The 27,519-nt window shown below is 38.6% G+C and overlaps 1 protein-coding gene across 1 annotated transcript; it reads left to right on the top strand.

Moving 5' to 3' along the window:
• The first annotated feature begins 264 nt into the window (after window positions 1–264).
• LOC133081468 (teneurin-3-like) lies at window positions 265–27,519 on the top strand. Its single transcript, XM_061177595.1, has 2 exons — window positions 265–496; window positions 27,179–27,519. Exons 1-2 carry the CDS (start codon window positions 265–267, stop codon window positions 27,517–27,519), a joined length of 573 nt encoding a protein of 190 aa, XP_061033578.1.

Below are 27,519 nucleotides of genomic sequence, written 5' to 3'. Positions count from 1 at the left end.
GTGTCCCTCACCTCCTGATAATACAGGACATTTTACACTGATTTCACGAATTGTCTTTTCTTGTGGAAAGCAGGTTTCCTCAATAAGCAATAATACCCTTACTTTCCACCATTCTCCAGATAGAGAAGGATGTAGTCAGTCTGTAGGTGAATGTGATGCTGACATCATGCAAACCTTTTATCTTCACAGACAGGCCACTGAGAATGGAACCCTGAGCATACTTCGTCACAGCCAGGACTGACGCGCACGCAGAAGGAATGAAGCATGGATGTGAAAGAACGTAGGCCTTACTGCTCCCTGACCAAGAACAGACGGGAGAAAGAACGGCGCTACACTAATTCCTCAGCAGACAATGAGGAGTGCCGGGTTCCCACCCAGAAGTCTTACAGTTCCAGTGAAACCCTGAAAGCCTTTGATCACGATTCCTCACGGCTGCTTTATGGAAACAGAGTGAAGGATTTGGTTCACAGAGAAGCAGATGAGTTCACCAGACAAGGTAGGTCATTGTTCTAGTAAAACGAAGCATGCTCAGCTCGTGCTAACGTGCACGTGTCACTTTTTTCCCTTCGAGGTGATATGATTATTTCTTAGATTGATGTCCTATCCTCTGATTTAGACTTTGAGGTATTAGATGATGCCATAGTATTCCAGATTAGAGGTAGAAAGCCACCTATGGACACATGGACCCAGAGGCAGGTATGGACCACGTAGAGAATCATCCCACACCCCGCATTTTATATGTGAGGTTGCGATTCTGCGTGTGGTCAAAGTGTTGGTGCATAAGCTTGAAACCCAGGTCTCCAGGGCTCCCTGCCAGGCTCAGGAAGGTGTGCACAGACACTGCTTTTGTAGTTAGAACTGGTGTGAGGAGTACAGAACTGTTGGTGAGGAACCTCGTCTTTCCCTCCTAAGAAAGTAAGAATTCTTCCTCTAGATCATCTCATGATCCATCTGGCTCAGCTGTTTGTGTCTGTTTATAGAAGAGCCTGAGTCACAAGGGTTCCATTTTCTCTCTCAAAGGCAATCTGGGACATTAAGTTTAGACCTTAAAACATCCTAATTTCCCATAATGTAATCCATTATGGTCTGGTCATGCACATGTGTTTGTTGAACATTTTTACACTGTGTTCTGCCTGCGTGTTCTACCAGTGGAATAGTGGCTTCTGTAACTTGACTTCACAGTCCTAACCCTACTGATTTCCATGCTTTAAAGCAGTAAATTCTTTAAAATTAGGCATACATAGGGACATTTTGTTTCTTCTAACACAGTCTTGAGATGTGGGCAACATTACCACTAATAAAAATAAAATCCTCTTACAATCCTCTAGTTAATTTACCTAGAACTTAGCATTCCTTAGCTAATTTTATCAAGAAACAAGGAAAAAATAAATTAAACTTCAAAAATAAAGAATATATTCATTCTTTTCCAGTCACCTTACAGACAGTGTGACTAGCAGTTTGATACTGAGCAGGAACAAATTTAAGAAAAAGTAACAATGCTATAAATGATTCCAAAGTTTGAAACTTTTCCATGGTTCTTTTCTTCTCTGCGTTGTGGAAAGAGCCATCCTCAATAGAGTGAAATAGCGTTCCCTCACCTAAAGCAGTTTACGTCAAGAAGACTCATTTGATTTGCCAGAGAGAGATTGTTTTCCCCACGAAAGCATGCCTTACTAATTACAGGTATCAAATTATATGAAAGAGGAAAAACTTGCTTAACATTTCAAATCCAGTTTTTAAGGGAAATACAGCACAGATATTTGAGACAGGTACTCTCGCTAAATTAAGGGACTTGAGTTCCTTGTCCCATGTGTGATCATTCTAAACCCGACTTCTTCTTTCATAATCTCTACACAGTGAACAGAGATTATCAGAGTACATTTTTCACCAGTTTCAAAAATAGCAGGTACTGTAGAGATGCAGGCAATCTGAACCCGGTGTGAAGTCTCACCTTTTGTAACAAAAATAACTTTTTCGTGCCCTATTGGCAAAGAAAAACCTACATTGTGGAATACTGTGAGAGGGGGAAAAGCAGCACATGTGGCGTGATGCCCTGAGGAAGCGCATCTCCGCCCCAAGCGAGCGTTTAGTTTAGACGGAGAGGATGATGTTTAACGGGTTAAAAATAGCGAGCTGAAATTTCCACCTCCCAGGCAGCGTATATCCAGTGCAGACTGTGGCTGATGACACGGCGAGACCATCTGTGGAAACCCAGGAGCCAGAGTCTTAGGGGACCAAACATCCCTGTCACCCAGCTCCTTGCCAGCCAAGGCCTAGAGAGTGATCGGGGCAGAGGGAAGAGACGGAGAGCAAGGCAGCCGACAGGGGCCTGTTGTTCGGGGCGGCCATGTGGAGGGGTGAGAAGAGGTTTCAGAGCGGAGGTGAAGGGAGAAGCAAAAGTGCAGCGTGCGGGGGGGCTACCATTCACTTGGCGTGTTCATAAATCAGACCGTATTGAGAACATAAATGGAATGCACTGCTATTGATGGCTGAAGTGTGCTGATTCCTCACCTCGTTCCAATCAGTGTGCCAGGAGTTACGTGCACCGTCACTGAACTCTCACAGCACCTCGGGATGGAGGGCCCAGGGGCATCGTCCTTTCACAGGTTGAGACGGTCAAGGCTTGGAGGCCTGAGATCCCATGGCCAGTGAGGGCCGTGCTGGGACTTGAACCCAGGCCCGTCTGCCCCCAGCGCTCAGGCTTCCAACCTCTGCGCAGTTGCCAAAGCAGAAAACAGGCAATTCAGTGTCAACCTTGCCCTTTGGTTTCTTGGAGTCAGTCTTAGCCAGTTTTGATGGTACCGATCGAGAGAGATGAGGAGACTGGACACATATTTAGGAAATAAAATGGGCGTGATTTTGTGATTGGGTGGATGAGGATGGGGAAGAGGGAAGCATTGCAAATGCTTTTTCTTTCCTCTGGTGTGATGTGGGGAATATTTGTAGCAGGAGCGGTAGATGAGGTGAGACAGGAATAAGGAAAAGTCTGCTATCAGATGATGTGTTTCCCAAGCAAGCAGAGTGAACAATCCTCCCAGTCTTTCATTTTCTCTGAACCTGACAAATGTCAGTTTTTCCTCCCTGACTATTATGCCGTGGTATTAATTATTTAATTGACAAAATGTGCTTCCTGCCACAGCTCCTGACATCATACACATAATAAAAATGAAAGATTAAAAATATTAATAGTAGCCAAAGACCGTTGAAACGCTTCCAGAATCATGCTAATTGAGCTTGTCCGTGGAGTTTCAAAATGCCTTGCCAGTCCAAATCCACTTCTTCTTTGAATGACACAGGAAAATGCAGCTTCAGCTGGAGGAAGGGATACGTAGAGACGCCTGTTAATGCAATTACATGGAGAATTCAAATCTAGAAATACAATGATTTTAGTCAACTATAAAAAAAAGAAGTGTAATAAATATTTTTATTTTTATCAACCAATTTTATGGCCTATTATCAAACTTAATTTTAATCATTTTTTTTGGCTTTACTGACTGGCAGGTGACTATTGTTAATTACGTGTTATATTTAGATACTGTAAAGCTAAGGATGATTTCCTTTTCACAATAATGTGTCATTTGACTGGTTCTCACACAGATCTCTTTCTCTCCTTTTAAATCTCTCCATGTGGTTTACTGGGTGGTGGGAATAGTTGTCCTTTTAGCAGCTGTGGAGCTCTCTGTAGGTGTGATGGAGTTAGGCTAATAGTGGCTTCTTTGGCATTCTTGGATACTATTTTCTTTGATTCATCTTTGAAGGGAATTTATCCTGTCAGATCTGAGACACATTTCTTATGAAACAGCTGCATAAGATCATCCCACAGTTTTTAGAGAAGTGATAAAATAAAAGATCTTTTCTTCTCAGCACTATGTACATTACCTGTAATGTCCTTGACCAAACGAGAAAGCTCATCAACTCCAATGGGGAATGTTGGCCATGAAGGTGAATTTTGAAATGAGGTGATATCTGGAAATGGGAACACTTTTTTTCCACAGAACCCTAACCCTGAAAAAAAAGGAAAAACACCTCTGAGACAGTCTCCACCCAAAGTGTTCACCCGTTAGTCAGTCATCGGTGTTGTGGTTGTGAATTTCAGAATTTTAAAATGAAAAGCCTACCATTTATTCTTCATTTATAGAATGTCAGGGGAGGAAGGTTATCTGTTTTTAAATTTGAAAAGCAGACAGCATTATGTCTGTGTTTGTACACACCTGAAATCAAAATAGATAATAAATTTACAAAGTAGGAAAGGGAAGGAGGAAGGCAGCTGGACAAAGACCCTCACTGATTTCTGAGCGGGGCTCCCTGACCGCTTGCTTCTGGTCCCAGGAACTCTCCTCTTTCCGCACCGCTGCTTTGGGATTTGCCTTCTCTTCCCGCTCGTCGCATCAGGAGTGCTCAGCAACCCCCAGCTCCCGCAGACATGACTTCCCACCTCATGATCTTGCTGGTCCAAGGCCAGTCCAAGTAGAGCTGGTGGGAAAGTAGATCCCACAAGCCCTGAAGCCTCCTGCTGCACCTCCTTGGTGGCCTGTGTCCTGAGTCCCAGACCATCTTTTATACAAGATTCCGGATGCTAGACCTTTCCCTTACCAAATGTAACCCTCTTTTGTGAAACAAAAGGACATTAGAGGCGCGGTCTGAGTTTTTCTGTAAACATGTATCCAGGATTCTTGTATAAGGGTGGCTCGAGTGATGCCTCATTTACCCATCTCCCAGCCAGTCTTTACCTCTCCTGAGCTGAGCAGTGATATGGGTGCAAATGAGGTCTAGACCCCTCTTAGGGTCCTGATGGACAAAGCCGGTGCAGGTGCTTTTTTTCTTGGGCCAGATGAAAGCTCGAAGCGGGGTGAAGCCCTAGCGTGAGGATCGGAGAGAATGCTGTGGTTTCACGGTGCCGGAGAGATGCTCACCGGCCTCTCCCACGCTCCTCCCTGGAGCGACCGTCGTGCTGCGGGGGCAGCTGTCTTCCTTGGTCCCTCAGGAGCTGAGGGAGCCTAAACGGACACCTTTTCTCCACTCCGATAGTGTGAGAGCGCCAGCCCTGGAACCCAGGGAGTAGAAAGGCTTGTCCCTAGCGACTAAGGGGACTTGTCACTGCTTCCAAGGCAGCCCCCAGGAAAGCAGCAACAAGCTTAATGGCGCCCAGCATGTAGGAAGTGAGGTAGGATACAAAACAGACAAATCAGGAAGCTCCGAATGCAAATGAGCCATGGTGAAGAGAAGGAAAACCCAAACCAAAATGAAAGATTATAATAAGAGCACTCTGAGACATCTAAGTACAAAAAAAAAAAAGCACAGCAGCAAAACCAGCGGTAACAGCCAAATGCTAAGGTGGGGAAAGCCACAATTTACAAACCAAAAAAATATAATAGATACGTTGAAGAAGAAAGGGTGGTCATTGTTGAAATCCAAATGACTGGTTTTGAAGACCAAGTAGAAGAAATGACTCAGAAGACAAAGTTCCAGGTAAAATTAAGAAAACACACACACACACACACACACACACCTTAGCACATCCTAGAGAAATTCTTTAACTTTGTGGATTAAAGATATTTTACAAGATTCTAGAGAAAGAAAAACAAGTTACTCTTCTTGTGACTTACAAAAGAAACAAATATAAAACTAATGAATTTCTCATCATCAACAGTGAAAACTAGAAGACAACAGAATAACGTCTACCACAAGGAAAAGACTACAACCCAGGGGTTCTATATGCAGAGAAGAGATCATCCATCTCTCAGAGTAAATGCAAGATATTTAGGGACGTGCAGAGATGCAGAGACTGTATCACCGATGTGCACCATCTGAAGTATTCAAGAAGTGATACCAACCGAATCAGAGCCACTACCTGTGAAACGAAAGGAAAACATGGTGAACCACCCACCGTGCAGTATATATGCGGTCGAATCCCAAGTGATGATAGAGCGAGTGGAAATGTGCAAGAACCACTACAAGGGAAACCCTAAGAAAAGACTAGAAGTAAAACTCCTTCCCTATCAGCAAAATCCAATAGTTGGGAGAAGCTGGTAGGGAAATTAAAAGTGTTCCAAAAATCTCATCCGAAGAAAGAGGGGAGAAACAGTTATAGAATAGAGCTTTAGTGGAGGGGAATAATTGCTATCTTGCATTCACGTAGTAATGAAAAATGTGTATTTGAATATGAATGTCAGGGAAGGGAAGGTAATCATTAGTGAAATGAAGAAAGCACAACAGACCTACCTAATTAGCAGGGGGGAAAAGGAATGAATAGCGATCTGATCAATTTAGCAAAAAACAGCTCCAAGGAAAAAGAGGAAACAGGTAAAATCATGAATAACCATAAAACAAGATGGAAGACGTGAACTCTACTGTGTGACATATTACATGAAATAGAAATGAACTGAATTTTGACACAAACAGAAACTAACCAGCTGATTTATAAACATTATTGGTGTTTATAAGAAACAGACTTAAAATGGTAAAAAGTGGTTGAGAATAAAGAGATGGATATAAAGAGATATCAGGTGAATACAAACAAAAAGAAAGTAGGATTGGCAGTATTAATATTAGGAAAGGTGGAATTTACAATTAAAAACACTAAACAGGGTAAAGAGGACCACTAAGTAAAATGGTAAGAGACAACAGGATGAATACTCTTAAAATGCATACATTAAACAGTATAGTAGCTAAATTTACAAAGCAAAAGCTTTTAGGGAAAAAATGTTGTTAAAACACATTTATTGTGGGATATTATGGTTCACCTCCTTCAGAGACAGATCTAAAAAGACCAACAAAAACGAACATACTATATATATTAAGAAATAAGTAAAATATCAGAAAAAAGAAACCAAAGGAAAATAGGAAGAAGTAGATCATCATGATAAACTTAAATTAAAAACAAACAAAAAGTTGATTCTTTAAAAAGTCTAAGAAACCAGAAAGCCCCTGATGGTCCCGATTAAAGAATAATGAGAACGAACATAAGGAGAGATCCTGAAGACATCATAACAATGAAAAGGAACTGCTCCAAACAACACATTTTTTTAAATCTAGGGAAATTTATTTTTTCATAGTAAAATATGATCAACCCCAAATTATTTCAAAACATGGAGAAAAGTCATCAGAATCAGTTACCGCAAAAGAGATTACAAAGGTGATTAAAAGGGGCACCATTAAAAAGTACCAGATAGGTTCCTAGGTAAATCTTGCATAACCTTCAAAGTACAGATAAGTCCATAGTTCAAAAAGCTATTCAACATCAAAAAAAAAAAAAAAGAAAAGAAAAGAAAAAGATGGAAAGCACTAAAATTCATATTGTGAGGTTGACATAACCTTAACAACAAAACTTGATTAACATAGTACAAAAAAGAAACTATCGAGACCAAAATTTCTTCTCAGTATGTATGTAATAAAAATTCTAGATAACTATTTGTATATAGGAATCTAGCAATGTATAAAAAGGATAACAGTCTGGACCAGATTAATAACCAAGTGGTTACTAATCCTTGGTGATGATGCAAGGATTTTTCAATGTTGGGAAATCTATTAACATAATTAGATTAATAAATCAACGTAGAAAAGCATGATCTTATCACTAGATGATGAAAAGGTGTGGGATGAAATTTTAAACCCATCCCTTATTAAAATAAAACTCACTAAGTAAACAAGAAGGAAAAAAACAAATATGTTAGTCATGTAAGATGATCAATCAAAAAATTAAACAGCATTCTCAAGGGTAAGATTCTAGGACCATTTCAGATAAAATCAGTAACACAAAAAAGGCTCACCTACCCTCACAATTACTATGCAAAATTGTTTAGACATTTTAGCAATTGTAGTAAGAGAAGAAAATGAAACAATTGATATATATTTTGGAAAATGTTAAAATTAGCACTTTTGCTAAATATGTGATTGATTTTGTACATACAAAAAACCATGTGAAATAAAAAACACTAGAAAAATTTTTTTAAAGTCTGAAGCAAATTGGTACTTGGGTAAATGCAAGATAAATATATGGACATCACTGGTAGTATATATAGCATAATAGTTAAGAGTATATCTTCTGGATGCAGATGATATGTGTTTGAGACCCACATCTGCCATTCATTAACCAAGCGGCAAGTTACCCAATTTTGGCCAAGTAACTTGCTTGAACAAATTACTTAATTTCTCTGTGCTTCAGTTTCCTTCTATGTACATTGTGCTTTAGCTTTCAACCTATAGTTTGTTGAGAATGAAATGAGTTAATATATATAAACTGCTTAGAATAATACCTGATGCATGTTATATACCATTAAGTACTTATTAAACAATAATTGGCTAAATTTGGCAGTCAGAAAAAAATATCCTACCACCATGGCAACAAACACTATAAAGTTCTCTGGAATAAATTTTAACAAGAGTGGTATAGGACCTAATATGAAGAGATCTGTAAATATTATTGTGAGACAGAAAACAGATCTGAATAAATGGAAAGACAGTCAATGTTTTCGGATGGGAAGACAGATATAAAAATATCAATTCTATGAAAATAAATGCATAGAAGTCAAGGCTTATGTTTAATTGGAGAAAGTGATCTGAAAATTAATGTGGAAGAATAAATGTCAAAAATATATTCAAAAGTGAGGATAAAATGGCCTTACCATGTATATTTTAAAATACTATAAAGCCATGTAATCACGTCTATAAGATATTGGCGTAAATAAAGACAAGTTGATCAGTGGAGTCGGCTAAAATTTCAGAAATAAATCCTAGCATACAGGGAAATTTAGCATAAAACAAAAAATGGTTTTTCTATTCATTGGGATTTGATAAATGGTGCTGGCACAACTGGTTATCCATCTGGAAGAATATAAAATTGGACCCATATCTTTCAGCATATTCAAAAATAAATTAAGATGGATTAAAGACAAATGTAAAAAATAAAGCAATAAGAATTCTAGAAGTTAATTTGAGACTGAATAAAGTAGCAATGACTTGATCCATGAGTAGCAGAAAGCTCCAAAAACAATGGTTTAAACACCTAACAGAATTATTTTCTTACAAAACAAGAAGTCCAGAGGCAGACCGTCCAGGGTTCAAAGATGCCATCAAGGCCCCAGGTACCTTCTATCTTTTTTGGCTCAGTCATCTGTACCATGTGGCCTTTGTCCCATGGATCCCCAGATGTTTGCTGCATTTTCATATTCCTGTTGAAATAGAACCAAAGCAAAAGTGAGAAGGGTTTCTCTCCATTGGACTGTTTCTTTTTACTCCCCAGAGACGTCTTCTTGCATCTCTTTTTTTCAGAACTGTTATACGTGGCTACGCTTAGCTGCATGTGAAGAGGGAGCATCTACTATTTTTGCTTTCCAGCTTTTGTAGCAGAGGAAGGCAAGGAAAAAGTGGTTGTGAATCTACACAGCCTGCCCCAGGGACTGTATGTACATCCCAAGAATAGAGGAGACCATTCTAATTGAAATAAAAAAACCAGAAGAGAAGCCTTACATGATTATTTTTTACTTAAAATCTTTTATATAAAATATAAATAATAATAAGCATACCATGAGCAAAATTATTTTGTTGGGAAATATGTTTATAATCCATGTGACAGATGAAAGATACACACACACACACACACACACACATATAAAATAAAGTAAGAGTGACTTTTACAAATTGAAAACAGAAAGACAACCCAATGGGAAATAGCTTCAATTCACAGAAGAGCAAATTCAAGTGGTCAGTGAACACATGAAAAGGTCATGAGTTTTCCTAGTAGTCTGAGAAAAGCAGTAGCTCATCCGAGCCCCTGCATCCCCCCTGCACAGCTCGTGTCCTGGCATCCCTCATAGAGCATTTGTGAACCAGGTGACCACCAGTGATTTGCTGAGGAAGTTCCTCCCAGCTTGGTAAGCAGAAAATGAATGGGAGACACAACCATAGTGACAGGTGTTCCTGTTTGGAATTCTGAACACATTTTTTTCAAACAGACAGGCTTATACATTGAAGTCACACACTAGAGTGTTCTTCCATCCAGATGACTTAATACACTTGCGTGTTCCATCTGGCCTTCCTCCATGTTGTTTTCATTGAAAAATATATAGTGATCCATTATCAACTTCTAAACACAATACATTGATTCCTAAAGCAAGGACTTGCTGTACAACTATGAAGTTTTGGCTTAGGAAGAAGCCAAAAAAAAAAAGACCAGCTTGTGAATTGCATCGCACAAAACTTGACTCAAAAACTCTTAAAAGTATTGAAATAAACACAACAAAATCCATTCGCAGAAATACAAAAAAAAGAAAAAAAGAAAGAAAGAGAAAGGAAAGAAAAAACAGTAAAATATTCACAGAGGTTGTATTTGGACAAATCAAAGGTCAAAGGCAAAAATAATCCCTGTCTTGGAACCATAGGAGTGGGAGGAAGAGCACCTTTCCAGACAAGCAGATACCGTTGTTAATGTTCACACTGTCCTGATGGTTGGTTTTCAATTCAGGATGAATTCCAGGCACAGTAGGAGCATGGCACAGGGTTTCTGATTTAGTTTAGGGATGAAATATAAACCAAAAGTTCCTGGTACTAAAGGAAATTTTAACCCTTGTGATCCATACTTTTATCAAGGTCTATTCTCTTCCTTTTCCTCCTCCTTGGACTCATGATACTATTGTTCTCAGCCTTGTTTCATGGTTCATTGTACTACCTTCTTTATGCCTCTGCATAAACTTACGGTTGGGAGATATCTGAGATCCTCTAAGTCCATTTTATAGATGAGGAAAACTGAGACCCAGACTTGTGAAAATGCTCACTCAGTCAACAGCTGGTGAGTTCCAGAGCCAGAAATAAACAGAGCCTGATCCTATTATTTTCCTACTCTTTCACCTTCCTAATTTCCAAGGAAAAACCAAGCCCTTTTAAGAAAACCACAGAAAAAGCTAACCATGTTCTTGAATATGCTTGCAACCTTGAAGTAAGCATAGATAGCTTAGGTCATAAAAAGGGCAAAACATAAAAGAAAAAGAAAGTTGATAAATTGGACTTCATTAAAATTAGAACTTCTACTTATCAGAAAATACCTTTAAGAAAATGAAACGGCAAGCCGCAGTGTAAGAGAAAATTGTATATATATATATATATGTATACATGCACACACACACACATATATATGACAGTATATATATTTGTCACATGCATGCATATATACACATATATACATATATGTCATATATATGACAGAGGACTTGTATCCAGACTATATAAAGAGCTCCTATAAATCAATAATAAAAAGATTAACAATGCAATTTAAAAATGGACAAAATCCTTAGAAACTACACGGAAAATACACAAACGTCTAATGAGTACCTGAAAAAGTGCTCAACATCATTAGCCATCAGGGAACTGAAAATTAAAACTACAGTGAAATATTACCACTCACCCACTGGAATGGCTAAAGTAAAAAGATCCACAGCACCAAATATCTGTGAGGATGTGGAACAACTGAACTCTCATACATTGCTGATGGGAATGTAAAATGTAGAATGGCAAGATTTTCAGAAACTGTTTGGCAATTTCTTATGTAACGTTAAAAAGAATCTTCCTTTTGACCGAGCAATGCATATCCTAAGTATTTACATAAGACAAATGAAGCTTTATCTTCATAGCAGCTTTATTCATAATCAACCCAAACAGGAATCACCAAGTGAATGGATGTAACAAATTGTAGTTCCATTCATGCAATAGAACACAGCTTGGTAATACCAAAGATGAATTACTGATAAAGCAACAATGTGGAAGAACCTCAAAAACATTCCATTAAGTGAAAGGATCCAGAGTAGATACTGTATGACTGTTTATATTCAGTTCAAGAACAGACAAAACTTATCTATAATAAAAGAAGTCAGAACAGTAGTTGCCTATGATGACGGGGATTGACTTCAGGGGATACGAGAACTTTGTGGGCGTGATGGAGATGTGCCATGTTTAGTTTGGCTTCGTGGTGGAAACATATGTTAGAACTCACTGAAGTGTCCACTTAAGATTTGTGTACTTTACTGCATATAGAATTTACCTAAGCAGTAATAATTTTAAAAAACAAACCCCCAAACTAGGCAGGCTCAAATGAGTGTAGCTGAATATGGAAAGTTTGGGGTTTGCTTTCTCTTTTCATCCAGCTTCAGCCAAGATGACATTTCACTTGGTCCTGGGACAGTCACATTGTCTCCACTGAACCACAGACACAGTCCTTTTAGAAACCACGTCTGCTGCCATTGCACTACAGTGTTTTGCTGGATAAAGACATTTTGCCCATTAAGATAATAGCATCCCCCACCTTTCCAGGACAGTGCCGAGGGAGAGAAGGCAGACTTGGTGATGCATAGTTGGGACCATGCCTTTCAAATATTTTCATCCATTTCCAAATAGAAAAAAAGGTCCATTTTTAACTCTTGGATATAGGTTACATTTTTTGGCAGTTTTAATGTTGGAATTCCCTAAAATGATAAATAATTTTTAAATCTTTCCACATACTGTGTGTTTCCAGATAGGTCAAAAGAGTTAAATTAATATTTCTGAGATGTAAATCATGAAAGGTGTACAAATAATTTTAGAATATCACCAATAGCATTTGGCAGATGTAAAAATAATTTTCATAACTCTGTTGATTAAGATACTAATTATGTGTCTCTCTGTACCATTTTATCCTGTTTTGGAAGTGAAATGGAATATATCCATTTTTTTCTTACTCTTATTTTTATTTTGTTTATTTGTATTTTTTGCATTATGAAAATAGATTAAACATTCAGGCGTGTTGGAAACTGTGAAAGAGGAAAATTTGAGCCCCAAGAGCAAAATGCTTTTAATTTTAAAGACTGAGATTTCATTTAGTCTTGGATGCCATTATAGTGAATAATGGGAACTGATCCTAGACTTCAAAAGAAATATGACCCTATGGTCTTACCATTCAGCACTTAATGCTGCTATGAATTTCCAGTTCTACCCCCAACTTTTCATTTCCCCAGTGTTCCTCCTCACCTCTGTCATCTTGCAAAAACGAAAGGAATCTGAAACCCTTTTTCATGTTTTCTGAAATACTTCCTGGTGCTAAGAAAACCTTTTCTTTGGGAGAACAGGGTTTCATAAAGAAAGACAAAAACCTGAAACAGACATCAGATCCCCTAGGCTAATTACTGCAACTCCAAAGTTTATTCCTTTTAAATATGAACTCTTTAAAATGATTCACTTAGAGATCAGAATGATTAATCCTTCTCAGTCCCCGAATGTCAGCAGTGGGATTAAAGGGTTTAGATGTGGCCGTGTTTACTCAGCTTTAAATTGCTGTACTTAAAGACACCAGTTAAAGAGCTGCAGTTTACCATCGTTTCATGTGAATGTTTTCCTCTTAGTTCCCTCCTTTAGCTCCCCTTCCTAACTGATTGTTAACTAATTTTGGCTGTTAAGCAGGTAAGTGCCTCTTTCAGACTTGGCAGCCAACCTGCTTTGTAGATTACCTGCCAGAAGGTGTGAGTAGATAGATGTAGCTTATAGCTCTCCTCTGGACACAGTAGGGGTAATCCTTGCCCCCTGCCTCGGCCTTGATGGGTCTGATGTCCTGCGCACCGGCTTGCTGCTAAACTTGTATCTGGTTCCTTGCCACATTGCCAATTTTGGACCCACATTGTGAATCACTGTGGTGCCGCTTCAGTCACAATTATTAAACACCTGCTGCTTCACGCCAAACCACACGCGTATTTATACCAATACCTACTGCAGTTTGATTATCAGATAGCAGCAGATACGTTGTAGGGTTGTAGGCGTATTAGCATCCATCGCTGGGTCTTGGGTTGTTCTAAAGAAATAATGACTGGGTAAAAAATAAAAAGCAAATTCATTTTCAGAATGCTTTTGAGAAAAACCAAGTTTAAAGTTATTACTCTCCTTACAAATGGTTACAAAAGGTTGCTAATGTCAGAATTGCACTGTTCTGTGGTTGGGTGTCTAAATCCTTCATGGTACATGCTTAAGGAGAGGCTTTTTCTTTATAAGTCAGCAGACTCACAACCTAATTTTTCTTGTTTGAGCCACCAAGCCTTCTCTTCAGTATCCATGTTTGTCCTCCCCTGGGGGCTTCACAAATCTTATCTTGAAGAAAATGCATATTCTCTGGGGCTGTTCATTCTAATCCTGCTTTCCCTGCTTGCAAATGCACTTGGGGTTTTCCCTTCTCAGGCTTCTCGTCAAGTTCACCGTCAAGTCTCAACCACACACTTCCAGTGACAGGTACATACAGTTCACAGCAGAGTTCAGGATGAATGCGGAGGGTGTAACCTTCAATGGCTTCCATTAGACCCGTATTTTGAGTAATAAATTGGATTGTAAATACGGTGTACAGTGGTCATTTCCTTTGTCCTCTAGAAATATTAGATATTAATTTATTATGAATAGGTACATCGAGAAGGCTGTTGAATACTGTTGACGATATTTACGTTTTATAGAGAGAGTAAAATGGGGTAGGGAAAGTTAAGGTATTTAGTGGGATTTTAAGTTAATTTTTTAAATGTAGTTTTGTGTGGGATCCTGTAAGTCAAGATTTATACCCTCACTGGAGCTTCTACTGCATGTTCAAGGGTGGGTATTCTGTTCAAAGAGTGACAAATTGAACGTAAGGAAGTTTGGAGTATCCCAGAAAATATGCATTAGGACTCAAAGGGAAAAAAAATTCCATACGCTTGTCTTACTCTGTGATCTTCTTGTCGTTTTACAAACACAGCAAAAAAGGGACCTCCAGCTAAGCTGGCGGTGACGCTAATTCCGCCGGTATCCAATAAGAAATGTTTGTCCAATTTGTAGTTTGGGCTATGCTCTGCCCTTGGAGGATGGTGCCTCCGCGTCTGAAAATATATAATTCCATCCAAGCTGACAACAACCAAGGAAAACACTTAAAGACAGTTACAGATTATTTTCTTTCTGTGTATTACATTTATATTGATCCTTCTCTCCTTTTCCTATGCTCAGTTATGGGGCTTGTTACTATAGAAGAAATAGACGCTTATTCTCCTTTAAAAAAGTCCATATATGATGAAGGGAAAGGGAAGAATGACAAGAAAAACGTTGCTCCTGTATTTCTTACACAACTTCATTTCTTTACAGTAAATGAGGAAGGAGTTTTAAAACCCAGCTTCTCCAAGGGAGGGTAGTAAACTAAATTTCTAATTATTGAATGGGAGCTATTAAACAGCAAATCAAGAAAATATATTTGTTTTCTTAAAAGAAGATAGACTTTCATCTTTCTTTCTTATGTTTTAAAATTAATGGAAATTATCATGCAAAGTAAAAGTTCAGAACTCTAAAAGAGAAAATTACTGATTTCCTTCACTTACATCTCCTTCTGTATGGTCCATCTTGACAGTTGTATGGCCCTCCTCACCTTTATTCATGCTCAAAACCATAGGCATTTATATAATCTGTTGGGTCTCTTTCTTAGTTTCCAAAAATGGGATCATACTCTACACACTACTTTGCAACTTGTATTTTTTTTTACTTAAAATATATATAGTAGGCTTCCCTCCAGAACAGAAAACATAGGTCCAAACCCACTCTTTCTGCTAGCCACATAGTCTTCCATGCAAGGAATATATCACGTATGTAACAGTTCCCTTTCTGGTAAACATTCCAGTTATTTTAATTTTTACAACCATGCCATAATAAACATTATTTGTACATGTCTGTTTAAGTCCAGGTGATTTTATTTCTCTCGGATATAGTCTCAGAGGTAGACTTTCAGCACTAAAGAATATTTTAACTTTAACAGAAAAAATATTTTCAAAGACTAAAGCAGCATAATAGAAGGCAAAGAAAAAAATGATAAAGGAATAATGAAATTGTGTAGCAGACCCACAGAATCAATTGCTTTTTAAGAGAACAATTCTTGGTTTCTGTACCAATGACTTTTAGTCCAACTCCTCATTGCAAATTTACAATATGGTATACACACTTGCAGTGTGGTATAAAAGAGAACCGACAGATAACAAGTGTTGTGAGGATGTACAGAAACTGGCACTCTCATACACTTGTGGTCGGAAAGTAAAGTGGTGCAGCCACTGTGGAAAACAGTCTGGCAGTTCCTCAAAAGGTTAAACATAGAGCTAATACAATATGACCCAGCAATGCCTCTCATAGGTATATACACAAGAGAAATAAAAACATATGGTGTTCCATAGCAGCATTTTCATAATAGCCAAAAAGTGGAAACAACTCAAATGTCCATTAACTGATAAACAGATAAATAGAAGATGATGTGTCTATACAATGGAATATTATTTGGCCATAAAAAGAAATGACTACTGGCACATGCTACAATATGGATGAATCTTGAAAACACTATGTTAAGTGAAAAAAAGCCAGTCGCAAAAGTCTACGTATTGTAGGACTCCTTTTCTTTGAAATAGAATAGACAGAATAGACAAATCTATAGTGAGAGAAAGTAGATTAGTGCTTGCCTAGGGCTAGAGGGGGTGGTGGGGTAAGAGGGGAAATGGGAGGTGACTGATAATTGACACAAGGGTGATAAAAATGTTCTAAAATTGATTGTGGAGATAGTTGCACACCACAATGTGTATGCTAAAAACCATTGACTTGTACACTTTAAGTAGGTTCATTGTATGGTTTGTGAGTTAATATCTCAATAAAGTAGTTTTGGAAAAGAGAAGAAACAAGTGAAATAGAGAGAGAGAAAGGGCACAATCTGAGCATTAGAGAATCTAGACATAAGAGGGGAGAGAATACCATGAGTTCTCATGTTGGACCACCCTCCTCTGGGTTCTGTAGTCACCCTGTGTCACTCCAAGGCTAGTCCCTCACGTAGAGGCTTTTCCTTTTCAACTCACCCAGACATAGCAGATGTCTTGCCTATTGGTGAACATCACTCTGCATTGCAGCTTTGAAAAATCCCTTCTTGTTCGGACTAGGTTATAGACACCACGTGAGAAAAAGGCCATTTTTTTCCATCCCCCTTCTTTTATTAAAGAGGTAGCTATGCTCAGTGCTGGTGGAAAGTGGTCCTTTCCATTTTGTCACATACCCTCACTCATTTTTCAAAATGTGAACCTTTTTTCAATGATGCAACCTGCCTGGGCTGTTTATTCAGTCTTTCTTTTATAGATTTTTTCAAATTTATGAGTGTCATGAAACAAAAATGCCTAATCTAGTCCAAGCTAACCTTGCCTTTTAATCACAAGAAATTTCATCCTCAGGTACACTTTGTTCTTCCTGCAATTTATTATTTTGGGACTGTTTCAAATTGTAATGGGAAACTCTGTGGCTGGCCTTGCTGATCAAGGTTATCAAAATTCATTGTGCAGGAGATAAATACTGATTTCACCAGTCTCAGCCAACAGAATTAATACAAAGACTCTACAGGGTGAAGAAAGAAATTAAGGTAATGGTGTTAGAAGCATTGCAAAGAACACAATCTGAAGAAACCATGGAAAATAAGAATAAATGTATCCTCATCTCTTTCATGTTGCTTGAAGCCAAAGATGAGTTTAAACAAGATGGTCATGTCTTTAGTCTGGTTCCAGAGCATCTTTGCTGCCTCTTTCTGCCAGCCTCTTCCCATTTCTCCACATTGACCTAAAGTCCAGCGCCAAGAAGCACATCCCAACCCCAAATTCCCAGCTCCATGGTACCTCCGCCAACTGCCTCTTCTCCCAATCAGGAACCCTTCTTTTCACCATCTTCCTTCTGTTTGTCAAAACTGCCTGAGCTTTCCATAAGTATAGCCCATCTTGCTAAACATTGCTGAATTGTAGGAAATAATCTAATAGACTAATTCATTCAAATGTAATAGCTAGATCTCCCCAGGGGTGTTTGCATTAAAACGAGGGATCCTACAAGCAAGAATCCTTAACCTAAGAGAATCAGCCACAGTGGAATTTGAAGCACTGGGTAGAGAGAGTTTTGAATGAAGGAAAAGTCAACTTTGGTGGTGATATGGCTCTTCTAAAGTTATTTGAAAACAATCTTGTTCCCACCCTCAAATTATACATTTCTCTATGATTATTACATTTGTCCAGGTGTTTATTTTTTGTCATTTTTCATTTTGCTTCCCTTTATGCTGACCTCATTTACATAAAGCATCTCTTTTTTTAATTTAAAAAATTTTTTTAACTGAATGAAAGATTCTTTAAATTCTATAGTGCTTTACAATTTTCAAAAGATTCATACATACGATTTCATATAAGTCCATAGTATCCCTTTTTTTCTCCCCTCCCCCTATATTGTCCTCCCCACTTCCCTCTCCCCATTGGTAACCGCTAGTTTGTTCTCTGTATCTGTTAGTCTGCTTCTTGTTTGTTTTATTCATCAGTTTGTTGTATTTTTCAGATTCTACATATAAGTGATATCATACAGTATTTGTCTTTCTCTGTTTGATTTATTTCACTTAGCATAATGCCCTCCAAGTCCATCCATGTTGCTGCAAATGGCAAATGGCAAAATTTTATTCTTTTTGTGGCTGAGTGTATATATATATATATATATATATATATATATATATATACACTCAGTACTATACATATAATGGAATACTACTCAGCCATATATATGTGTGTGTGTGTATATATATGTATATATACTCAGTATTATATATATAATGGAATACTACTCAGCCATATATATATGTGTGTGTGTGTGTGTGTATATATATATATATATACTCTGTATTCTATATATAATGGAATATATATATATATATATACACACACACAGCTTCTTTATCCATTGATCTGTTGATGGACACTTAGGTTGCTTCATACTTTGGCAATTGTAAATAACGTTGCTATGAACATTGAGATGCATGTATCTTTTTGAATTAGTGTTTTTGTTTTTGTTTTGGATACATACCCAGGAGTGGTATCGCTGGGTCATATGGTAGTTCTATTTGTAGAACTATTTTGTGAGAAATCCCCACACAGTTCTCCATAGTGGCTGTATCAATTTACATTCCCACCAGCAGTGTAGGAGGGTTCCCTTTTCTCCACATCGTCGCTAACATTTACTTGTGTTCTTTTTGATGATAGCCGTTCTGACAAGTGAGGTGGTATCTCACTGTGGTTTTGAGTTGCATTTCCCTGACGATTAGCAGTGTTGAGCATCTTTGGCCATCTGCATTTCCTCTTTGGAAAAATGACTATTCAGTTCTTCTGCCCATTTTTTAATCAGGTTGGTTGTTTTTTTGATGTTGTGTGAGCTGTTTATATATGTTGGAAATTAATCCCTTATCTGTCTTATCATTTGCAAATATCTTCTCCCATTCAGCAGGCTGTCTTTTTTTTTTTTTTTTTAACATCTTTATTGGAGTATAATTGCTTTACAGTGGTGTGTTAGTTTCTGCTTTATAACAAAGTGAATCAGTTATACATATACATATGTTCCCATATCTCTTCCCTCTTGCATCTCCCTCCCTCCCACCCTCCCTATCCCACCCCTCTAGGTGGTCACAAAGCACCGAGCTGATCTCCCTGTGCTATGTGGCTGCTTCCCACTAGCTAGCTATTTTACATTTGGTAGTGTATGTATGTCCATGCCACTCTCTCACCCTGTCACATCTCACCCCTCCCCCTCCCCATATCCTCAAGTCCATTCTCTAGTAGGTCTGTGTCTTTATTCCCGTCTTGCCACTAGGTTCTTCATGACCTTTTTTTTTTTCCTTAGATTCCATACATATGTGTTAGCATACTGTATTTGTTTTTCTCTTTCTGACTTACTTCACTCTGTATGACAGCTGTCTTTTTCTTTTGTCGATGGTTTCCTTTGCTTTGCCAAAGCGTAAAGCATCTCTTAAACCAAGTCATCACAGCCCTGAAAAGTGAAAAAATAGAGTGGTGAAGTGACTTGAATGAGGCCAGTAAGTGGCTTTAACTTAGGTCCATTGGAAATCAAGTTTAATGTTCTTTCCCAAGAGAGCAAAAGCAAACTTTAATTTAGTAAGGAAATCTAACAGCTTGCTTTCTAGCTTGCATTTCAGAAACAGCCCTTAAGAGTTTGAATCATTGCGAGACATTGATTTCAGAGGGTCAGATGTTTGTTTGTTTGTTTGTTTTTAACATCTTTATTGGAGTTTAATTGCTTTACAATGGTGTGTTAGTTTCTGCTTTATAACAAAGTGAATCAGCTATATGTATACATATATCCGCATATCTCCTCCCTCTTGCGTCTCCCTCCCACCCTCCCTATCCCACCCCTCTAGGTGGTAACAAAGCACCGAGCTGATCTCCCTGTGCTATGCGGCTGCTTCCCACTAGCTATCTATTTTACATTTGGTGTCTCTATTTTACATTTAGTGTATATATGTCCATGCCACTCTCTCACTTCGTCCCAGCTTACCCTTCCCCCTCCCCATGTCCTCAAGACCATTCTCTATGTCTGCGTCTTTATTCCTGTCTTGCCCCTAGGTTCTTCAGAACCTTTTTTTTTTTTTTTTTTAGATTCCATATATATGTGTTAGCATATGGTATTTGTTTTTCTCTTTCTGACTTACTTCACTCTGTATGACAGACTCTAGGTCCATCCACCTCACTACAAATAACTCAATTTCATTTCTTTTTATGGCTGAGTAATATTCCATTGTATATATGTGCCACATCTTCTTTATCCATTCATCAGTTGATGGGCACTTAGGTTGCTTCCATGTCCTGGCTATTGTAAACAGAGCTGCAGTGAACACTGTGGTACATGACTCTTTTTGAATGATGGTTTTCTCAGGGTGTATGCCCAGTAGTGGGATTGCTGGGTCGTATGGTAGTTCTATTTTTACTTTTTTAAGGAAGCTCCATACTGTTCTCCACAGTGGTTGTATCAATTTACATTCCCACCAACAGTGCAAGAGGGTTCCCTTTTCTCCACACCCTCTCCAGCATTTATTGTTTGTAGATTTTTTGATAATGGCCATTCTGACCAGTGTGAGGTGATACCTCATTGTAGTTTTGATTTGCATTTCTCTAATGATTAGTGATGTTGAGCATCCTTTCATGTGTTTGTTGACAATCTGTATATCTTCTTTGGAGAAATGTCTCTTTAGGTCTTCTGCCCATTTTTGTAGTAATCTCTTATGATCGTTTGTATTTCTGCAGTGTCAGTGGTTACTTCTCCTTTTTCATTTCTAATTCTATTAATTTGAGTCTTCTCCTTTTTTCTCTTGATGAGTCTGGCTAATGGTTTATCAATTTTGTTTATCTTCTCAAAGAACCAGCTTTTAGTTTCATTGATTTTTGCTATTGTTTCCTTCATTTCTTTTTCATTTATTTCTGATCTGATCTTTATGATTTCTTTCCTTCTGCTAGCTTTGGGGTTTTTTTGTTCTTCTTTCTCTAATTGCTTTAGGTGCAAGGTTAGGTTGTTTATTCGAGATGTTTCCTGTTTCTTGAGGTAGGCTTGTATTGCTATAAACTTCCCTCTTAGAACTGCTTTTGCTGCATCCCATAGGTTTTGGATCGTCGTGTCTCCATTGTCATTTGTTTCTAGGTATTTTTTGATTTCCCCTTTGATTTCTTCAGTGATCACTTCGTTATTAAGTAGTGTATTGTGTAGCCTCCATGTGTTTGTATTTTTTACAGATCTTTTCCTGTAATTGATATCTAGTCTCATAGCGTTGTGGTCGGAAAAGATACTTGATACGATTTCAATTTTTTTAAATTTACCAAGGCTTGATTTGTGACCCAAGATATGATCTATCCTGGAGAATGTTCCATGAGCACTTGAGAAAAATGTGTATTCTGTTGTTTTTGGGTGGAATGTCCTATAAATATCAATTAAGTCCATCTTGTTTAATGTATCATTTAAAGCTTGTGTTTCCTTATTTATTTTCATTTTGGATGATCTGTCCATTGGTGAAAGTGGGGTGTTAAAGTCCCCTACTATGATTGTGTTACTGTCGATTTCCCCTTTTATGGCTGTTAGTATTTGCCTTATGTATTGAGGTGCTCCTATGTTGGGTGCATAAATATTTACAATTGTTATACCTTCCTCTTGGATCGATCCCTTGATCATTATATAGTGTCCATCTTTGTCTCTTGTAATTGTCTTTATTTTAAAGTCTATTTTGTCTGATATGAGAATTGCTACTCCAGCTTTCTTTTGATTTCCATTTGCATGGAATATCTTTTTCCATCCCCTCACTTTCAGTCTGTATGTGTCTCTAGGTCTGAAGTGGGTCTCTTGTAGACAGCATATATATGGGTCTTGTTTTTGTATCCATTCAGCCAGTCTGTGTCTTTTGGTGGGAGCATTTAATCCATTTACATTTAAGGTAATTATCGATATGTATGTTCCTATTCCCATTTTCTTAAATGTTTTGGGTTTGTTATTGTAGGTGTTTTCCTTCTCTTGTGTTTCTTGCCTAGAGAAGTTCCTTTAGCATTTGTTGTAAAGCTGGTTTGGTGGTGCTGAACTCTCTCAGCTTTTGCTTGTCTGTAAAGGTTTTAATTTCTCCATCAAATCTGAATGAGATCCTTGCTGGGTAGAGTAATCTTGGTTGTAGGTTTTTCTCCTTCATCACTTTAAGTATATCCTGCCACTCCCTTCTGGCTTGCAGCGTTTCTGCTGAAAGATCAGCTGTTAACCTTATGGGGATGCCCTTGTGTGTTATCTGTTGTTTTTCCCTTGCTGCTTTTAATATGTTTTCTTTATATTTAATTTTTGATAGTTTGATTAATATGTGTCTTGGTGTGTTTCTCCTTGGATTTATCCTGTATGGGACTCTCTGTGCTTCCAGGACTTGATTAACTATTTCCTTTCCCATATTAGGGAAGTTTTCAACTATAATCTCTTCAAATATTTTCTCAGTCCCTTTCTTTTTCTCTTCTTCTTCTGGGACCCCTATAATTCGAATGTTGGTGCGTTTAATGTTGTCCCAGAGGTCTCTGAGACTGTCCTCAGTTCTTTTCATTCTTTTTTCTTTACTCTGGTCTGCAGTAGTTATTTCCACCATTTTATCTTCCAGGTCACTTATCCGTTCTTCTGCCTCAGTTATTCTGCTATTGATCCCATCTAGAGTATTTTTAATTTCATTTATTGTGCTTGTCATCGTTTCTTGGTTCCTCTTTAGTTCTTCTACGTCCTTGTTAAATGTTTCTTGCATTTTGTCTATTCTATTTCCAAGACTTTGGATCATCCTTACTATCCTTATTCTGAATTCTTTTTCAGGTAGACTACCTATTTCCTCTTCATTTGTTAGGTCTGGTGTGTTTTGACCCTGCTCCTTCATCTGCTGTGTGTTTTTCTGTCTTCTCATTTTGCTTATCTTACTGTGTTTGGGGTCTCCTTTTCACAGGCTGCAGGTTCGTAGTTCCCGTTGTTTTTGGTATCTGTCCCCAGTGGCTAAGGTTGGTTCAGTGGGTTGTGTAGGTTTCCTGGTGGAGGGAACTAGTGCCTGTGTTCTGGTGGATGAGGCTGGATGTTGTCTTTCTGGTGGGTTCGTCCACGTCTGGTGGTGTGTTTTGGGGTGTCTGTGGCCTTATTATGATTTTAGGCAGCCTCTCTGTTAATGGATGGGGCTGTGTTCCTCTCTTGCTAGTTGTTTGGCATAGGGTGTCCAGCACTGTAGCTTGCTGGTCGTTGAGTGAAGCTGGGTCTTGATGTTGAGATGGAGATCTGTGAGAGATTTTCGCCGTTTGGTATTACGTGGAGCTGGGAGGTCTCTTGTGGACCAGTGTCCTGAAGTTGGCTCTCCCACCTCAGAGGCACAGCCCTGATGCCTGGCTGGAGCACCAAGAGCCTTTCATCCACACGGCCAAGTACGTGGGGATTTTCTTGCCTTTTGGGAGGTCTGACGTCTTCTGCCCGCGTTCAGTGGGTGTTCTGTAGGAGCAGTTCCACGTGTAGATGTATTTCTCATGTATCTGTGGGGAGGAAGGTGATCTCCGCGTCTCACTCTTCCGCCATCTTGCCCCTCCCTCCGAGGCAATTCTTTTTATCCTTTGTGCTCAGTCTAGTTGCACTTGCTCACAGGGGGTCGCGTGTAGAGGCCTCACACCCGGCTCTTCAGAACTCCTCAGCTTGCTCTGCCCATTTTTTAATTGGGTTGGGATTTGTTTTTTTGATATTGAGCTGCATGAGCTGCTTGTATATTTTGGAGATTAATCCTTTATCAGTTGCTTCATTTGCAAATATTTTCTCCCATTCTGAGGGTTGTCTTTTCGTCTTATGGTTTCCTTTGCTGGGTAAAAGCTTTTAAGTTTCATTAAGTCCCATTTGTTCATTTTTGTTTTTATTTCCATTTCTCTAGGAGGTGGGTCAAAAAGATCTTGCTGTGATTTATGTCATAGAGTGTTCTGCCTATGTTTTCCTCTAAGAGTTTTTTAGTGTGTGGCCTTACATTTAGGTCTTTAATCCATTTTGAGTTTATTTTTGTGTATGGTGTTAGGGAGGGTTCTAATTTCATTCTTTTACATGTAGCTGTCCAGTTTTCCCAGCACCACTTATTGAAGAGGCTGTCTTTTCTCCATTGTATATTCTTGCCTCCTTTATCAAAGATAAGGTGACCATATGTGCGTGGGTTTATCTCTGGGTGGTGGGTCAGATGTTTAAGGAGTTTGGGATGCACATTCCAATTCATCGGGATGATGTCTTGGATATTCATTTGCAAAATGAACTGTGTTTACATACCCAGGTAACAAATAATAAAGATTGCCGTTTTCTGCTTTCCTTCACCCCATAGATTTTTGCATCAAGATGGCAACAGTGTGAAAAGTCAATAACATGGAAAATGTTTCAAGTTACATTTCAGAGATTAGAAAGGGAGTTCTTACTGTCTTTTAATGCGTCTCTTATTTTTATTCTCCAATGTGGGAACCTCCCCAAATAGAGGAAAGATGCACAGGATCTTATCATTCATTTTCACCCTTTAAAAATTGTTTTGGAAAAATCAACATGTTTGATGGTGATGTTTAACTGTTTTACACCCTTTTCCCCCCCTCCCCATTTTAGATATGATATATAAATAGGAATGGATAAGCTCTTTCACATTAACTGTCCATTACATTCCATTAACTGTCCCTTACATTGACCATTTTTGGGTTTACTTTCATAAGTACAGTCCACACTAGTTCTTTTAAAAATATTGCCAGTACTGTGTCTTACCTCATTAAGCTTGCCCACTTTCTCACTGTTCAATGAGTTCTTATTCCCTCTTCTTTATTTTTGCTACTTCCTTTATTTTTTATTTTTATTTTTTTATAGAAAATCTAGGTTGAATATTTGCACTTGGAATGAGAAGACCCTTTTTTTAAATTAATTTATTTTTTTGTTTATTTATTTTTGGCTGCATTGGGTCTTCGCTGCTGCGCGTGGGCTTTCTCTAGTTGCAGCGAGCAGGGGCTACTCTCCATTGCAGTGCACAGGCTTCTCATCGTGGTGGCTTCTCTTGTTGCGGAGCACAGGCTCTAGGTGCGTGGGCCTCAGTAGTTGTGGCACATGGGCTCAGTAGTTGTGGCTCGCGGGCTCTAGAGTGCAGGCTTAGTAGTTGTGGCACACGGGCCCAGCTGCTCTGCGGCACGTGGGATCTTCCCGGACCAGGGCTCGAACCTGTGTCCCCTGCATTGGCAGGCGGATTCTTAACCACTGCGCCACCAGGGAAGTCCCAACTACTTCCTTTATTTTTGACATACTTTTTGGTTCAGATACTTATTCACATCTCTCTGAGATGATTTGTAGCTAATTTGTAGCAACAGATTTTCATTATTTATGAGTGTCATTGTCAGAATCCATTTGGAAGTCTGACCGAGATAAAGCGGATTCCCACTTCTGATCTGACCACAGCAATAAAGCAATTAACCACACTGGTTAAAATGGGCTGAATCCTTGAGGGTGCTAATATTTTTACAACCAAATATTTACTGTCTTGTGCATTATGTCTGATTCATTTCCTAGGAGATTCAAGATGTTGTGATTACAAATAATTTATAACACCCTCTTTTAAAAAATGTAATGTATGTTATTTCTCATACTAGCCAATTAACTTTAAAATGTTTGTGGATATAAGAGAGGGAAGTACGAAAATGAAAACTATGAGTAATATAAATGCTTAATATTCTTAAAAGTTTGGTATTATATGGTAGCATTTAAATCAGTCTTGGTATACTATTAGTCTTTTCCTGTATTTTGATTCTAGTTGGTACCTAAATCTTAGACTCTACCATGCCAATGAGACAGGAAATGGAAGGCCCATGTGTATGCATCCTCTAAGCAAACATTTTTCTCTCTCTTCTCACCGCTAGTATCATAAAACATAGGTGAAATTTTCAAGAATAAATACAGGATTAGAAAAGCCATTAATAACGGCAGTCATTTTAAAGTGTCACCTAATTTAAACACTTTTGCTTTAAGTTATTGCAGTGTCATGAGTTTTATTATGCTCAATTTATTAGTAAAAGCCTTCAGAGTTCACAACCATTTATTTTGCAGGGAACTTGATTTTATCATTAATTTTTAAATACATAATACTCCCGCTTTATTTTCTAGAGTGCACTTTATTTGCACGAATTGGTTTACTCTGATCAACACAGATGTTTCCTGGTGTTTATTAAAGCAAAAAATCTGGGAAGTCAGATGTCTGCACATTTTCATGACATTACACTCCAAAAGTTAGTGTATGTTTGTACACACGTGATACATGTTTATATTGGTTGTTAAGTTTTAGGTGGGAAAATATAATAAAGACTGCCCAGGCTCCGGTTTCTAATTTTTTCTGATTATTGGGTAACTTATTCTAGAGGGCAATCTTTTCTCTTCCAAAGGAGTGACCTCTGGGCGGGAAAATCCTAATGTTTGGGATGAGAGCCAGGACCCAGGAAATAATTCTGACAATTTCTCTGGCTTCACAAGTCTGCGAAACACAGTTCTATCAAGGATAACTAAGCCTTGCTCTGGGTTGGGTTTTCATGGTCTGGCCTGTTTTACCTGCGCAGCTCTCTGGAGGTGTTTATGGGCTGAAATAGTTGACAAAGGAGCTCTGAGCTGGGGTGGGTGGAAAGTCAGAGGTGGAGCTCCCCGCCCCTCAACTGGACCCACGCGACCACAGGTCATGTGGAGCTAATGCAAACACCTGGTGCTGAGAGCTGACACAACTGGATGCTTAAGTGTTTATTTTAGGGAGATTTTGTTTAAAAAAAAACTGAAACGAGACATATACTCACTAGTTGTTATCTTTTCTCCCCCTGATCAGGACAGAATTTCACCCTAAGGCAGTTAGGCGTTTGTGACCCGGAACCTCGAAGAGGACTGGCGTTTTGTGCGGAAATGGGGCTCCCTCACAGAGGTTACTCTATCAGTGCAGGGTCAGACGCTGACACTGAGAACGAAGCAGTGATGTCCCCAGAGCATGCCATGAGACTGTGGGGCAGGGGGGTCAAGTCAGGCCGCAGTTCCTGCCTGTCAAGCCGGTCCAACTCAGCCCTCACCCTGACAGATACAGAGCACGAAAACAAGTCAGACAGTGAAAATGGTAAGTTCTTTTTTTTTGGCTTCGTAATGTTGGCGTTCAGTGCTTCTGTCTGTTTCCGTTGA

The sequence above is a fragment of the Eubalaena glacialis genome, chromosome 20 (genome assembly GCF_028564815.1).
Source record: "Eubalaena glacialis isolate mEubGla1 chromosome 20, mEubGla1.1.hap2.+ XY, whole genome shotgun sequence".
Classification (NCBI taxonomy): Eukaryota; Metazoa; Chordata; class Mammalia; order Artiodactyla; family Balaenidae; genus Eubalaena; species Eubalaena glacialis.
This window is presented reverse-complemented; position numbering and strand designations above follow the sequence as displayed.